A 2,607-nucleotide genomic window follows, 5' to 3' on the forward strand; every position below is an offset into this window, starting at 1 on the left:
AAATTTCCTGAGACTTTGTTTTCAGTTTCCTGCCATTGGAGAATGGTGGGGAGGGAGGATAAATATTAAAGGTGTTATGAATTTTGTCAGGTCCCTGGGACATCCAAACTGTTCCTTTTAGTGATCAGCAGGTGCACAGGAGATGCCTCCTGTGCTTTCAGCCACTCCTGTGCCCATGGACAGCACCAGCATCACCTTGGCTGGACCCATCAGGCTCAGTCTGAGCTGTCCTTTCTCCCAGCTGCAAACAGAACCTGCCCCAGCCAGTGCCCTGCACACAGGCAGGTTTCTGTAGGGCCAAGGAGAGTGCACAGAGATTTGGGGTCTGTGAGTGCTGGCAGGGAGAGATCATGCAGAGGGAAACAGCTCCAGGAGGAAAATCCCCAGGAAGCAGAGATGAGATCAGGGAAGGAGAGAAAACAAAGCCAGCAATGTGTCAGGGAGAGTTTAGAGATCCCCACAGGATCCCCTCCAGTGCAGCCCCTCCCTCTGAAGAAGCCCCCTCCCTCCTGTGCTCCCCAGCCAAGCCTCTGCCCTCAGGGCCGGGGGTCCAAGGCGTGAAGGCCCTCCTGGGCAGGCAGAGCTGCAGCAGAGCCGTGGGGCAGCTCTGCAGCCCTGGGCCCAGTTCCCTCTGCAGAGCACAGGGCTGGGAGCAGCTGCCCGGCCCTGGGGGCTCTGGGAGGGGGCACAGCTGGCTCAGGGTGACGCTGGCCCCAGTGCCCGGCTGTGGGCAGGGCTGTCAGTGCAGCCAGGGCAGCAGCTCAATCTCCCTTTGTCCAGTGCCAGCTCTGGGACTCTTGGCTCTCTCCCTGAGGTTTCCTTCCAAGCTGGGAGTTTCCTCCAGGATGCAAACGTGTCCTGGAGCATCTTTGTGTTATCTGAAAGGCCCAGAGAGAGGAGAAAAGCAGAGATGCTACAAGTGTGCAAATGCTGTCGGGTTGGTGAAATGAGCCAGGGGTGTCCTCGGCTACAAATGTGGTGCTGAGACCTTGAGAGAGGGACGGACATTTGGGGGTCTGTGGTGGATCCATCTGCTCCCAGCAGCACCCGGTGATCTTTAAGGGAAACATGGGAGGGTGAACATTCTGCATTTGAGAAAAGTGAAACCGAGAAACTCTGAGCAGGTCAGAATGACAGAGCACCACCCCTGAGTCTCCACTCATCATCTTGCCTTGCAAAAGTTGCTCTGTTCTCCCTGAGGGCAGCAGAAATGCTGAGGATTTCTGATATCCAAGAATTCCAGGAGAGATATGGGCAGAGATTAAAAACAAAAACCTCAGAATTCTTAAACACAAAAGGGTGTCTGTGTGTGTTCCAGGGGAGGGTGGATGGGAAATGGCTTTGGTTGTGGTTACAGATCTCCTCTAACTCTTCATTGTTTCATTCCTCATGAACAGGTGCCCATGGCCGGACACAGCCAATGTGCAACAGCAGCTCCATCAGCCCCTTCCTCCTGCTGGCATTGGCAGACACGCGGCAGCTGCAGCTCCTGCACTTCTGCCTCTTCCTGGGCATCTCCCTGGCTGCCCTCCTGGGCAGCGGCCTCATCATCAGCGCCGGAGCCTGCGGCCAGCACCTGCACAGCCCCATGTTCTTCTTCCTGCTCAGCCTGGCCCTCACCGACCTGGGCTCCATCTGCACCGCTGTCCCCAAGGCCATGCACAATTCCCTCTGGGGCACCAGGCACATCTCCTACTCAGCATGTGCTGCTCAGGTGTTTTTCTTTCTGTTCTTCCTCTCAGCAGAGGATTTCCTTCTCACCATCATGTGCTACGAGCGCTACGTGTCCATCTGCAAAGCCCTGCACTACGGGACCCTCCTGGGCAGCAGAGCTTGTGCCCACATGGCAGCAGCTGCCTGGGCCAGTGCCTTTCTCTACGCTCTCCTGCACACGGCCAATACATTTTCCCTGCCCCTGGGCCAGGGCAATGCCCTGGGCCAGTTCTTCTGTGAAATCCCACACATCCTCAAGCTCTCCTGCTCCAAATCCCACCTCAGGGAACTTGGGCTCATCGCTGTCAGTGCCTGTTTGCTCTTTGGCTGTTTTGTGTTCATTGTTTTCTCCTATGTGAAGATCTTCAGGGCCGTGCTGAGGATCCCCTCTGAGCAGGGCTGGCACAAAGCCTTTTCCACGTGCCTCCCTCACCTGGCCGTGCTCTCTCTGTTCCTCAGCACTGTTATGTTTTCCTACCTGAAGCCCCCCTCCATCTCCTCCCCATCCCTGGATGTGGCCCTGTCAGTTCTGTACTCGGTGGTGCCTCCAGCCCTGAACCCCCTCATCTACAGCCTGAGGAACCAGGAGCTCAGGGATGCCCTGAGGAAAAGGATCACGGGTTGTTTTCAGCAGCAATAAACTCTCATTCTCCTGACCTTGGAGCTGCTCTGATGTGACTCATTAATGCCCACTCTGTGTCCTGTGTTTGTTGTTGTTGCTGACACAGGTGTTACGCTGCTGTGAATTTGTTCTCACAAAAATCTTTGTCTGTTCCATTTTTAATTTGGTATTTGCCTTTCCAGTGTGACCCAGAGACTGTATAAGCGGGGAGCTGCACTACACTATGTGTGTGCTGGAACAAAAGAAAGAGCCCTGTGTTGTCTTGTTTCCCT

The 2,607-nt window shown here is 55.2% G+C and overlaps 1 protein-coding gene across 1 annotated transcript; it reads left to right on the forward strand.

Moving 5' to 3' along the window:
* Nucleotides 1–1,420: 1,420 nt before the first annotated feature.
* LOC309584629 (olfactory receptor 14J1-like) lies at nt 1,421–2,353 on the forward strand (the record flags this gene model as incomplete). Its single annotated transcript, XM_082300763.1, has 1 exon — nt 1,421–2,353. One exon carries the CDS (start codon nt 1,421–1,423, stop codon nt 2,351–2,353), a length of 933 nt encoding a protein of 310 aa, XP_082156889.1.
* Between the last annotated feature and the right edge of the window lie 254 nt (nt 2,354–2,607).

The sequence above is a fragment of the Coloeus monedula genome (genome assembly GCF_965178545.1).
Source record: "Coloeus monedula genome assembly, chromosome: W".
Classification (NCBI taxonomy): domain Eukaryota; kingdom Metazoa; phylum Chordata; class Aves; order Passeriformes; family Corvidae; genus Coloeus; species Coloeus monedula.